Raw genomic sequence first — 12,500 nt, forward strand, 5'->3', positions numbered from 1 at the left:
TTCACTTCCTTGCAATGTTTCTCCAGGCCTTGTGCAAAACCGCGTGACGACGGCGTTCTGCAGGCGTCCATTATGCCTCGGGCTCCTTGTGCAAAAGATCGAGAGGAAAGTGCATAGAATCAAGAGCTAAGTGCAGAGGAACGAGGGCTAGGTGCAGAGAAACGAGAGGTCTGCTCGTGATAAGTCACACTCTCGAGATAAGACATGCCCATTTGTAATCCGGACGTTATGTACTCTTGCGTATGTATACAGTACATGTAAGTCACGCACTCGCGGTAAGTCACGCATTTTTTTCTCCAAGATCGGGTGCGCGACATATCTAGAGTGGACTGTGCATGCTAAGTGCCGTGAAGCAAGCGCAAAACAATCATTATATGATATGATGAGCTTGGCCAGGCTTGGTTGCGCATACATGTATGACATAATGTACTGCAAAATGGCAACGAGACTAATGGACACGGTCCATGTTTCCAAAAATTACCATCTTTTTCAAAATAGTATCAAATGTGCTCCATCAGGTTATATCTGTATTGCGCGCACCCCGGGGTGTTATAGCTTCCAGGGACTGACGACGCGGGGTCACTGTAACGCCAAATCATGTTGGCTTCGACCCCAGGCTGCCCATTGCAGCAGCCTCCAGGGCAGAGCCAATGTGTACATTGCTTGCATATGACATGGTGTGTCTGGGTTGCGCTTTGGGTTGCATAGACCACGCGCGGTTCACGAAGAACGTACAGATCCGAGGTCAAAACGCACATCGTTTTGGGTGCTTTGATCTTGTGTGGTCTACCTGTGTGCTATGACTCTCTGGTGCTTGCCTTGTACATGCTCGTGTGTGTGTGTGTGTGTGTGTGTGTGTGTGTGCGCGCGTGTGCGCGTGTGCGTGTGTGTGCGTGTGTGTGTGTGTGTGTGTGTGAATGAGTGAGTGAGTGAGTGTGTGTGTGTGTGTGTGCGTGAGTGAGTGAGTGTGTGTGTGTGTGTGTGCGTGTGTGTGTGCACGTGTGTGCGTGTGTGTGTGTGTGTGTGTGTACCCATATACAACTTCTGGAGCAGGGCTGGAGCCAATACTGGATGCGGTGGAGGTTGCGAAGTCCAAGGAAATCCGGCTGAATGGGTGAGTCATGTCATGTCCATAGCCAAATTTGGTTAGTGTGTGTGTGTGTATGTGTGTTCTAGTGCATGTGTGTGCGTGCATGCACGTGGGTGGGTGGGTAGGGTGTGGGGTGAGCGTGCGCATGCGGGCATGTGGGTGAGTGGAGGGGGAGGGGGGGGGGGGGAGGTTGTTCAAATCGCCTGCAGATTGTCGGGGGAAGTGCTTGCCTGACTACAGTTCGGCTTCCGCAATTGTCGCGGATACATTGTTTGCTGGGCAACAAATTATGGAACCGTTGCAGAATTATGCAACGGAAGAATTCGCTGCATTCATCGACCTGCAGGGGGGGGGGGGCACTTGCCGTGATTGCACCAACGCTATCGTGCAGTCTCTTATGGAGCCTGAAGCGAAGCCCCTGATATGTGATACCGGTGGGCTCAGTGTTCGACGTCCACAAGGCATTGCGCGGCATAAGGGTATTGCTGTTCGTGCAGTCTGCATGCGACGAGTTGGTCATTGCCCACCCGGTGTACGTCGCACCTCCTGGTCTGCCCCTTACTGGGCCAGACAGCCTGTCATAGCAGTGCCAGAAAGAAAGAAGGAAGGAAGGGGGCGTAGTTGTGGGTGTGACGTGCATCGCTTTGCATGTTCATAATGAAGAGCGTGTGTATTTTCCTCTGTGTGTGTGTGTGTGTGTGTGTGTGTGTGTGTGTGTGTGTGTGTGTGTGTGTGTGTGTGTGTGTGTGTGTGTGTGTGTGTGTGTGTGTTCCTGTGTACTTGCAAAATCAGACTGCAGTTGCTCACTGGACTTCTTGCAGGGTAAGTACTATCATTTGTAGCTCTGGCACTTGTACATTGGCAAAATGGTGAGGGGTGAGAGTGAGGGAGGGGGGGGGGGGGGGGGAGGCTGTCTGCCAGAGTGGTTGCTGGAGAAAGTTTGTGTGCACGTGATGCACGAGTAAACATTTTCCCACACGACTATGTCATCTTGACCTCTATTTCTTCGGAGCACCCCTTACGCTTGACCATGGTTTGACAGTCACATGACTCAGCCACCCTACAGCACTCTTTCTTTCTTCTGGACAAGGACAATCAATAAAGACCAAGGACTGCAGGAATCTTCAACCACAGCCTGAGCCTTCATGTCCTCGACCAACTGACGGGCAGACTCTCGTGAAGCCCACGCAAGCACCGTGCGGCTTGAAAAATTGGACCTCGTCCATTAGTCTCGATCCGATGGTGGAGCACCGAAGTACACCCCAGCTCGGTCGAGCTCATAGCGAATACCTTCCGATAGCGAGCAACGAGGGACCTCAGGCGCAACAACTCATCATCCCCAGATGAGTCTCCCCCTCACAGGCTCCTCAACACAGGGCGACCCCTGGTCAGCCAACACTGTGCTCGTGGGATCCAGATCCAAATCATCATCTCCCACCACAGCCTTTCCACTTCTGGTACCTCGCTGAATGGAAACAGCCAGCCACACTTAAGTCACTACAATCCTTTCTTGGATTTGCGTCTTATTATCGTCGGTTCATTCCGCATTTTGCTTCGGTGGCCCATCCACTGCATGACCTCTTGAGAAAGGAGACCCCATTTGTCTGGGCAGAGGCGCATCAGGTAGCGTTCAAGAAGTTGTGCAAACAGCACGGGGTAGGGCATACCCCAGATCAGAGTCCACTACAGCCTCTTTAGGCACCCAATATGGCAGAGGTCGTATCTGTTCATGGGGGAGACAGATGAATCCCGGGACATACCACCCTGGGGCCTAATAAATACAACTCCGAGGGAGAGGGCAACTTTGTCTAATTGTTTGTTGTTTTATTTAGAACAAAGAGGAAGAAATGTTTCATGCGCATGCGTATATCTGGTGAGGGAGCTGACGTCATGCAGCGAGGTCGCTACACCTCTACCAGACCAATCATCTCGGGAGGTGCCGTGACTGCGCCCCGCAACAGCAACTGCAACCATGGGGGAATTTCTACAGGCGACACTAAGGATATAGGATAGGAAAGTTCGGGCGGAGCAGCAGGGGGGGGGGCAGACCCTGGGGCGACCACCGGGGTAGGGGAACACACAGGCCACTTGATGCCAACCCGAACAATAAACGCAATTACAAAAGTAAAAGCCAACGCTAGTTTGCACACTAAAACCGCCGAGCTGAACCGCAAATACTTGCTATCAGGAGCAACAGGGTCGAAAACCCTAACCACAACGTACTTTGCACGTCACCGCCGAACCTGGCGGAATGCACTGGCACTATATCCCCCCGTCCCCTAGATAGTGGGACGGTGTGCTCTGCTAACGTTAACCGCTGTGACCCATCTAGGTGCAGCGAAAAACCATGGGCTGCCAAAATGTCAGCCCCCAACAAACACTCCTCCGTTAACCCAGCGACTGCCAAAACCCGTGCTGAAAACGAAATGTGTCCAAACTGAAATCTCAGGGGTAAGCAGCCCTTCATGTCTAAGGTTCCCCCGCCCGCCGTGTATAGTGCTGACATCGCCGACTCCGATGCAGGTCGCAATAAGTGCTCTGCCTGCAATTTCTGCACCACCGCAAAATTTACCAATGTGATAGCCGCCCCCGTGTCAACTAGACAGGATACTACAGAAGTACACCCGTCAGTACTTAGCTTACCTGGCGCGAAGAGACTGGTGCCAGCGCAGTGGATGTAGAAAGGCACAGCATCGGTGACGGCCGTGACAGCACCCATCGGGAGGGAATCCAATAACTCGACCGGAATAGACGGTGGGATGGGCAGCGGAGCGGCAACCGGAGTACAGAGGTGAGATTCAGCCGGAGTGTGCTCGGAAGCACACACATCACCCACAGACAGAGAGGCAGCATTAGAAAACAATACAGGCTCAATATCTGGTGTTATCACAATCTCAGGAATCGTACCTGACGGAACCGCTACCGACTCAGCGGGGTCGGCGTCACTCATGCACACATGCATACATGTATCAGGGTCACACTTATTCTCGTCCTCGACAAAAATAGGTAGGGCTACAGCTATTGTAGTAGAATCAACACACCTAGGCGAGGCGGCGGGACGACCCGCACCAGCCGCCTCATCTAGTTTAAAGAGCTAGTGTTACCCTGGTGTTCACGAGGATTACGCCCGCGGTCACGTGGATTTGAGTGGCAATCGCGGCGGAGGTGACCAAGGTTGCCACAACCAAAACAGCGTGGACTTCGTGACCAGCGGTCAGGAGCCGGAGTCTCGCGCTGCGCACAGAGGTTTTCAAGCAGCCTGGTCTGTGTTGCACATAGTTTCTCTAAACTATCCAGGTGCGCCGACGCGACGAACACAGGTTCAGTGACCGGGTGCAACTGGTCCTGCATCCCCAGGACGACTGCCTTTTGAACGGCGTTCATGAGCGTCTGAGGTTCGTGGTCCCCCACACGACGGCGCATGTCGGGAGACAAAGCGTCCAAAAAGCACGGACAGAATGATACCAGGCGCCCCCGAATATGCCTTAGCCACCAATACCGTATTTTTCCGGTTGTAAGTCGACCTTTTACGACTTAAAATAGAAGGAGAAAGGGTGGGGGTCGACTTACAACCGGGATTCGACCTACAACCGGGAACTATCAGTATCTTACAAAAAATGACCTGCACCGCATGCACGAGTGCACCATGTTTACACATTTTTGCCAGTTTATTGGCCTTTTTCAAGGATTGGGACGTTATATCCTCCAATGAGGAATGTTTACATGATTTGTTGATGTGTTAGTAGCAGGAGGTGGTTAGTAGTGCTTCTTTGGGTGAAAACTTTAAAACGCAGAATTGAGACCTCCAGTTAGGGGGGTCGACTCATAACCGGGGTCGACTTACAACCGGTAAAATACGGTACCTGGATGGCATCCCCGAGTTCCGTCAATGTTTCCCCCACCCGCCGTTTGCGAGCCTGGAGCTCGGTCTGGCGCAAAGGTTCCTTGCCCTTATCCCCAAATCTATCTTGTAAAGCCTGCTCTATGTTTGCTCTATCTAGGCGTTCGGCTGCGGTCAAGGACTGCAGCATTAAAGCTGCACTGCCGGTTAAGCTCTTACAAAGGATTACCCGGGCCATTAGCTCTAGTTTAGCCCTAGATTCTGCATCTACCGTATCGTTTGGTTGTGCGACTTCGACATAACCATTTGCCTCACGAGCCCGCAAACGGTTTGAGCATCAGCCACTTGCCTGCGCCCTCAACAGTGACCTTGCCCTGGGTTGGCTGGGCCATAATGAAGTTGTAGGTATAGAGTAGAACCCGGTTAGTCACACCGGATTAGGGATCGGAGCCTGGGGGGGGGGGGGGGGGGGTCACTTGGCATGTACATTGTGCGGGTGATCCTTATTCCGGGATTTAATTTCCGGTCCAAGGGGGGGGGTCCCCCGTCGGTTTCCGAGGGAGCCGTAATTTTTTTTGCTCCAAACTATTTTTCCGGGGTCCATCTACTCACAAAAAGTCGTTTTGCACACCTTTTTGCCCATCCCTGTACAACTGGGTCCAGCTATGTCCGTGCAGAGTTAGGTGGATCCCTAACCCAGGTTCTACTCTACTACAACATATACAGCCAGTGCAGTGATGGCAGTGTACTGCTTTGCAAAAAGCACCTGCACTGCACGTAGTTGTTGTTTACAGTAAAACCTGTAACTAACGACCACCCCTTGGTGCCCGGAAAAGTGGTCGTTAGTGGCAGGTGGTCTTTAGTTAGAGGTTTGCACCGCGCGACCATATATGGATCCCATTATATGATATGTATGTCAAAATGCAGATAATACAATCCCCCACCACTTGCGCACTGACATTCTTCTTTCAGATCATACAACACTTGGAGAGAGAGAAAATCAAGTTTTTTATACACTGGAAGCGATATGTCGACTCACTGGATGTAGTGTAGCGTAAACTGTACTGGTGTGTACCGGTACATCATGGTACATGATGCGGCGATGTTGCGAGTTTTCGCACCTTTCACTGGTCTGTGTTCCGTACAGGTGAGTACATAATACCGTAGCATGCAGGGAGTCGGGACTCCCTGCCTGGTACTGGTAGCATGCTAGCTAGCCAGCACAGACTGTCAGTGTGACCTGGTGTAGTGGTGAGTCTGGTGACTGAGCTGTGTGATTGCACTTCGACAGAGAGCCGCTCAGTCTTAGTTTCTCCTTCGAGTAGTAACATCGATCAAAGAGCGCTTTGGATGCGTTCTCCAAGACGTTTCCTATCATGTTTGTTCTTGACAGCACTTGAAATTATGACAGGTGTAGTGCAATCCACACTGATTCCACAGTAAAAATGAGACTGCGCTCATTTGTCCAGCTTTTTAGTATCGAAACGACCATGGAAAATCATCAAAATTTCGAGAAGGAGCTTCAAGCAATGTTTGATTTGCTACATCGCGGTCGCTAGTTACGGGTCAAAATTCGACATTGGGACAAGAAAAGGCGGTCGCTGGTCGCGTTCAGCAGGTAGTCGCTAGTCACAGTGCATTTTGAATGTGAGACCGTCCGTGCCTGACAAAGTGGTCGGTAGTACCAGGCCGGTCGCTAGTCACGGTGGTCGTTAGTTACAGGTTTTACTGTATTTTGTTTTGTCGAGAAAGGATCCCCTTTTTTTTGTTGAATCACACGATGTGTCATGTCCAAGAGACATGACACCGACGTGGGATATCATGCCTAAGAAGCATGACACCTACGTGGAGCAGCGAGTGCCGCTCAACCAGCCCCCCATGCTCAACACGTGGGACAAGACACTGGCCAAACCACGTGATAGTATAGATTGTGACAGCTCAAACACAGAGCTGCGCGCTACTGTACATAGATCCTGCTATCACAGGACCTGTCGGGCCGCAGGCGTCGCGTCCAGGCCGTGACACTATGAAGGCGGTTGTAACGTTATGTCAGAACATGTGTTGACAACAGTGAAACGCGCATGTGATTTACAGAAAAAGTGCGAGTGCAGGGACATTTGAGCCGCACCATGACAAAAGGGTGCTTATGGCAAACATTTCACAAACTGAGTTATGGATACAGCGCAATGGCTGAATTATCACTGCTTCTGTTGCAAAAAACCGCATTCAAAAAGCTTGATAAATGGCAACGAAAACAAATCGAATTCAAAAAGAAAATGTGCACTCTCAATATTGCATACTCGACTTTCAAACGAGTTTTTCTCAGTTTGATGTCGCGTGTCATAAGCACCCTTTTATCGTGATGCGGCTCATTTTCTTTTTGTTCGTACAATGGCGAATGCCCCGTCAGGCGAAATTACTGGTCAGTCGGCGTCACGCATTTTTCACAAAAATTTGCGTTTCACCTGCTGGGAGAGTATGCGTGTACTCGAGTCTCATCCTGAGCCCGTTTTTTCTTCTTTTTTTCAGCTCTCCTATAGCTGTATTTTTCATTGCAAAGCCGTCCTCGATTGTTGTGTTCGTTGTTCAAACGAAGTGGACATTCAATCATGAAGGCAGAGGACATAGGAGCCTAATTCGAGTTTCTCGTGGCATAGGACGGCCACACAGAGACACTTTGGGATTTTCTGAATATAAAATACCGTACGCACGATGCTGAGATCAATTTGTGCGATATCAAATTGTTTGTGATCTACCACATCGAGCAGAACGGGATCCAAACACAAGCTTACCGACGGTTAGGCTGCCGACCTGACTGGACAAATGATCCCTGGCTTCACCAGACGCCAGAAGTCGGACACCATGTCCTTTGTCGCGACGTCCATCTCCAAAAAGAACTCCATCTTCGTCGTGAAAAGGCTTGAAATACTCAATATTCAACCGAGATTTGCGGACTCGCGCTTTCTCGGATCGATTAATTTCCTGCTGGAACAGTTGCAGGGCAGCTTCCCGCCACTGTTTCAACAGGCGATGGCTCCAAAGCATGCCGGGAACAAGCCATATCGAGGTTGCAAGCCACCCCTCTCAGCAAAAAATTCGAAGAAATTCGAAATTTCAATGGTGGAAGATATACTATGAAGAGAATTTCAAAAAGTATGTTTCGCGGAGCGATCGCTCAACCTACGTCATTCAAACTTTGTAGGATGGTTCAGACGTACATGCTAGGCATGGAACCACAGGCGATGATGCCATAGCTGACACACAGAGTAACACACACAGCAGAATCGTGTGCACAGATGTAGTAGTTGGCCCTCGGAGACAATTTCACACACTCAAACAAAGCACTCACTTTGTGGTTTCACGAATACTCGTTAGGACAGAATTATTAGTTACACACTCGGCAAGTAAAGATAAGAAGTGAAAAGAGCACAAGAAAAGAACAATGCAAGAAGACAAAACACGCGGCGAACGGCAGCCATGTTTTTAGGTCAGCAACCAATGAGCAATCTATATAAACCGGTCGCCGACGAAATTCTAGAATATTCCAGAGCTGTGAACTGTGATTGGTTAATTATGCTAATGGCCTGGAACAATAACACTAGCAGCAGTCATACGGGTAAATACGGGTTTAGCCATACACGACTCATACATTACTCACGAGCGACTCACGGAAAGGGTAATAACATGCAGATACAAAATACGCAAGGAGAGAAAATGTAACTAACTGCCCATCTTGGGGTTTGAACCTAGGAATCTGTATCAACACAAGCTCTACAAATAAATACTCTTTTACTGCGAAAAATATACTTTCTATCAAAATGCAACTCCTACACTACTCCCCCCTACGAAAATAAATCGTCCCCGATTTCAAGTGAATACATCAACACAACACACACCAAATTCAAAGCAACACAGCATATACCAAATTAAATACGAAGAAAATAGGACACACATTCTCACGCACGTACGCACTCGCAATCATGCCGGCACACATGCGCACACGGGCATGCACAGTCACACATGGACTGTCTCACATGGGCTTGACCCACATACACTACACCACATACAATACACCACATTCACTCACCTATTCATTGACACACATACACTCTCTCACACACACACACACACACACACACACACACACACACACACACACACACACACACACACACACACACACACACACACACACACACACACACACACACACACACACACACACACTCACACACTTAGAAATCTGTACAAAATGAACTGCCTAATGTATTAGCGCAATCCAAGTCCATAGCATCCTAAATTAAACTGGAGTCACCCAGAGCGGACAGTCAGTGTACCAGTTACATATTGTAGTCACGGTGCCAGGCAGGCGGACCAGCATTTCTGCGCAAATGGTCACGTGGGCCTGGTACATTAACGGGCTGAGGCTGTACTGGTGGCACAACAGGCGCAGGAGCAGCCTGAGCACACAGATACTAAATTAGTGGACGTCGTCATCTTCTTCCCGCTGATCTCGAATGTACTATGACGTGCTATTTCGCCTGACGGACCTGAAGGCGACTGAAGATTTGTTTTGAGCATACATTGGTCAAGGGGTTTCAGATGGAGGAAGAAACAACTTCAAACAAGTCAACCGGCATGTACTGACTCCTTCCTTACTTTGAATTTTGATTTGTGTTTGTATGTTTTGTTGTTGTTGTCATTCCCTGCCTGCATGCACACGGATACACATGCGTCCGCCACAAAAGAACGACGGTGTCCGTTAGGATGATATCCGGCGTGTCCATGTTCGGCCGAGTTCACCGGATCCTGGCGGCCATTTGCACGGCGGACGCAGAGAGCGCTGACAACGTTCGGGACGTCGACTTTCAGATACAGCGGCAGGGCTGGATTGGAATGCGCCATGTATGGAAGTATGTTGCCATTAAAAGCAAAGCTTTAATGATAGCTTGCATAGACCCCAGTTCTCTGGGTACTATATTCGCCGATAAATCCGGCCAATGCTGCACGTGGTAGTCGACTACCATGTGCAGCATTTGCACTGCATTGGAATTTCCCCCCTCTCTGCCATGACAAGCTGAGAAAGACAATGAATCCTCACCATGATCCATATGCCATGGTCAAAATTCACGTTGGACATAGTTGCTAGCGCTCCGGCCGGGAAATGCACAATTTTGACAATTGATAAAATTGCACATATGGTATGCACTGAACATAGTCGTGAATTTTGCACCATTAATTTGCCTTGCGAAGACCTCGTCTCAACAATTTTTTTCAAGGAAATTCTCAACCGAAAATGTCGTCGGGATGGACCTGACGATGGACTTCTCCGATACTCTCACTTCCCTCTCATTCACTTCCCACATACACAACCCCCAGAGGAACTGATTCGTATTCCGATTGCCATGAGAGTCCAAGAAGAAGCAAAGAAGGTGTACGGAGAAAAAAGAGAATATAATAATTATGCTCGCGTGCGGGGGTGGGGGTGGAGTGCAGCAAGGAGCCTATTATAGTCACCTCGTCGTATTGGGGCACGCCAATCATACACTGACTGAAAAACTAGTAGTGTGCACGTGTAGTCGGGTACCCGTGCTACCCGTGAGGACCTCGGGTAGACGGGTACAGAATAGAACCCGAAAATCCGAAGTCGCAGATGACAGCATGTACAGTGCATGTCTACAAATCTATGTAATACTCCGCATGTCGACCAGTGTGTAAGGGAAGGGGTGCATTGTGGTGTTACAGACCTTCGTGTAAGAAAAATCCAGGAGAGTGAACAATCACTCTCGCTATCCTCTCAAGGAGAGTGGTGGGAGAGCAGTCCCCCCCCCCCCCAAAAAAAGTCGCTCGCCTTATCTATCCAAGGCGAGCACAATACGGGTTCTTTCAACATCTTGCCATACCCCAATCGGATTCAATACCCAATAGCTGCCAAATTTGTTCTGGAAAATCGCCGTACGCACGTACAAATGAAAGCTGTTCGGACCACAAATTTAGTTTCCCTTCATCAGGGACAATGACACACGCAATGGGAAATTGAGACAATTCGCTAAGGATCCATGGTATTTTTGTAGTGTTCATCGTAGAGCGCTCCTTTGAGGCTTTGTTCTGTAGCTGACGGCTAAAGATCTGTGCCTGGTGTCACACGTACACAGGTCTATGCATGCCCGGACTGTCACGCAACAGAGGGAAATCCTTTATGTCAACATTATGTGTGCGGAAGTGAAAATTTGCAACGGCACGTAAAATACCTTGCGAGTGCCGTAACTCCACTATTGGACCTCGGATCGACTTCCGATTTGTTGGAGCCGACAGCTGAGAACTTTCTAATGCGAATAGATCTTTTGATTACTGGATTCCGTTCAGGGAAAGCCGAGGTACGAAATATTTGAGTGTTTTCAGAACTTCATAGTGATGCGGATGCGCTCGAAATTCTCAAGGCGCGCGACGAAAAGTGCGCCCTAAGGGCCGGGTTCCACTGCGGCTCCGCTACTCCGCGGCACTTGGCTGCATGCAGCGGAGCAGTGCGGTTCCACTGTCACTCGCCATTCGCGGTACCGCGGTCGTAGTCCACACTTTTTGATGACGTTTCACCTGCCTGCGCGCGCGAAATCAAACAAATCCTCGTGTTCTGGCCTGCGCAACGAATTAAAATTTGAATTTTAAAATTCTGGCGTACAAAACACTGCAAAGTACGGGAAACGGGTCGAGCCGCGACCGCGGCTCGCAGTTTTTGGTCAAGAATCGTAGCAAAAGCTCGCGGTGACCCGCGGACTCGCTGCTCCAGCTCGAGCCGCGGTCACTATGGTAATGATGACGTTTCAAGCCGCGAAAGACGAGCAGCGGGGCAGCGGAGCCGCAGTGGAACCCGGCCCTAATGATGACGTTTCAAGCCGCGAAAGACGAGCAGCGGAGCCGCGGAGCTGCAGTGGAACCCGGCCCTAAAAGAAAATAAGGAGAGCGAAGGCGCGCGAGAGCGATCGCTCTCCTTTTACCAGATGGTCTGTGTTACCATGGAAACACTACCCGGTCGGGTACCCGTGCTACCCGTGGAAAACTAACCGAACCCGGTACCCGAAGAAAATGCTACCCAACTCAGCCCTATTTAAAACCCTGTCCACTATATCAGGCGATCATGTACAACGCCAAATGCCCGACCCGAAGACGATCGAAAATTAGACATGTAAACTGATAGAGGGCTTCCATGGGGGTATTAGGGTAAGGTAAGAATAAGTCCATGGGCAAGATGGCTTCTGTTCCGAACAGCAAAAACATGGGGAGCAAACCCTGTAGACCGATGGACACAGTGTTATAAGCCAATCGTAAGAGGAAAAGATGTTGATCCCAGGCTAAAGGACAGCGACAACACTTCTGTCCATCAAGACCGTATTTTCCGGAGAGAAAAAAAACGCCCCCCATTTTTTGCCACGAAATACTGACATCTATTCTTTTTATCACCGTGGATTTGATCTGCTGCGTGATGCGTCCTACAAGATTTTAAGTGAATTTGACCATCGGAGTATAAAAAAGCTGCACCCTCTTTCTTGGGTGAATTTTGAGTTGTCAAAG

The 12,500-nt window shown here is 49.7% G+C and overlaps 1 protein-coding gene across 2 annotated transcripts in view; it reads left to right on the top strand.

Moving 5' to 3' along the window:
* Positions 1-1,053: 1,053 nt before the first annotated feature.
* Positions 1,054-12,500, top strand: part of LOC135811756 (uncharacterized) — a gene marked incomplete at its 5' end in the record, with an annotated part of 55,441 nt that continues 43,994 nt past the window's right edge. For both annotated transcript variants that reach the window (XM_065325002.1, XM_065325001.1), the window contains 3 exon segments: positions 1,054-1,114; positions 1,883-1,912; positions 9,680-9,844. In XM_065325002.1, the coding sequence (XP_065181074.1) occupies positions 1,054-1,114; positions 1,883-1,912; positions 9,680-9,844 (256 nt within the window).

This window comes from Sycon ciliatum, chromosome 3 (assembly GCF_964019385.1).
Source record: "Sycon ciliatum chromosome 3, ocSycCili1.1, whole genome shotgun sequence".
Classification (NCBI taxonomy): Eukaryota; Metazoa; Porifera; class Calcarea; order Leucosolenida; family Sycettidae; genus Sycon; species Sycon ciliatum.